This window comes from Carlito syrichta, unplaced genomic scaffold (assembly GCF_000164805.1).
Source record: "Carlito syrichta isolate Samal-C Ts95f unplaced genomic scaffold, Tarsius_syrichta-2.0.1 Scaffold169223, whole genome shotgun sequence".
In the NCBI taxonomy this organism is placed as follows: Eukaryota; Metazoa; Chordata; class Mammalia; order Primates; family Tarsiidae; genus Carlito; species Carlito syrichta.
In genome coordinates, this window is record NW_007113319.1 from 2,586 (window position 1) to 2,980 (window position 395).

The 395-nt window shown below is 69.6% G+C and overlaps 1 protein-coding gene across 1 annotated transcript in view; it reads right to left on the reverse strand.

The window, feature by feature from the left end:
* The window catches only part of LOC103252665 (megakaryocyte-associated tyrosine-protein kinase), a gene marked incomplete at both ends in the record, with an annotated part of 5,438 nt that overhangs the window by 599 nt on the left and 4,444 nt on the right, over positions 1–395 (reverse strand). Inside the window, 2 exons of the mRNA XM_021709213.1 lie at positions 4–176; positions 344–395. Of these exons, the coding sequence (XP_021564888.1) occupies positions 4–176; positions 344–395 (225 nt within the window). The remainder of the gene's footprint in view (positions 1–3; positions 177–343) is intronic.

The window sequence follows — 395 nt, forward strand, 5'->3', positions numbered from 1 at the left end:
GCGCCGTCCACTTGACTGGCAGCCGGCTGGAGTCCAGCCCCTTCCGCTCTGCTTTGGCGAGGCCGAAGTCGCTGACCTTGGCCACCAGGTCCTCGGAGACCAGGATGTTGCGGGCGGCCAGGTCCCGATGCACCAGCTTCTTGCTCTCCAGGTACTCCATGCCCTCGGCCACGTGCCTGTGGCGGTCGGACACCGGCCACCCATGCTCAGGCCTCACGAAGCCCCGGGTGCCGGCTGCAAACTCACAGCCGGGCCCCTCTGGCCCCCGTGCCTCAGTTTCCCCTCCCTCCCCACTCTGTGCCTCAGTTTCCCTGCTCGGCCTGGCACCGCGGGCCCCACTCACAGGGAGAACTGCAGGAGCTGGGCGGTGTTCACCAGCGCGCGGCCCCGGGTCC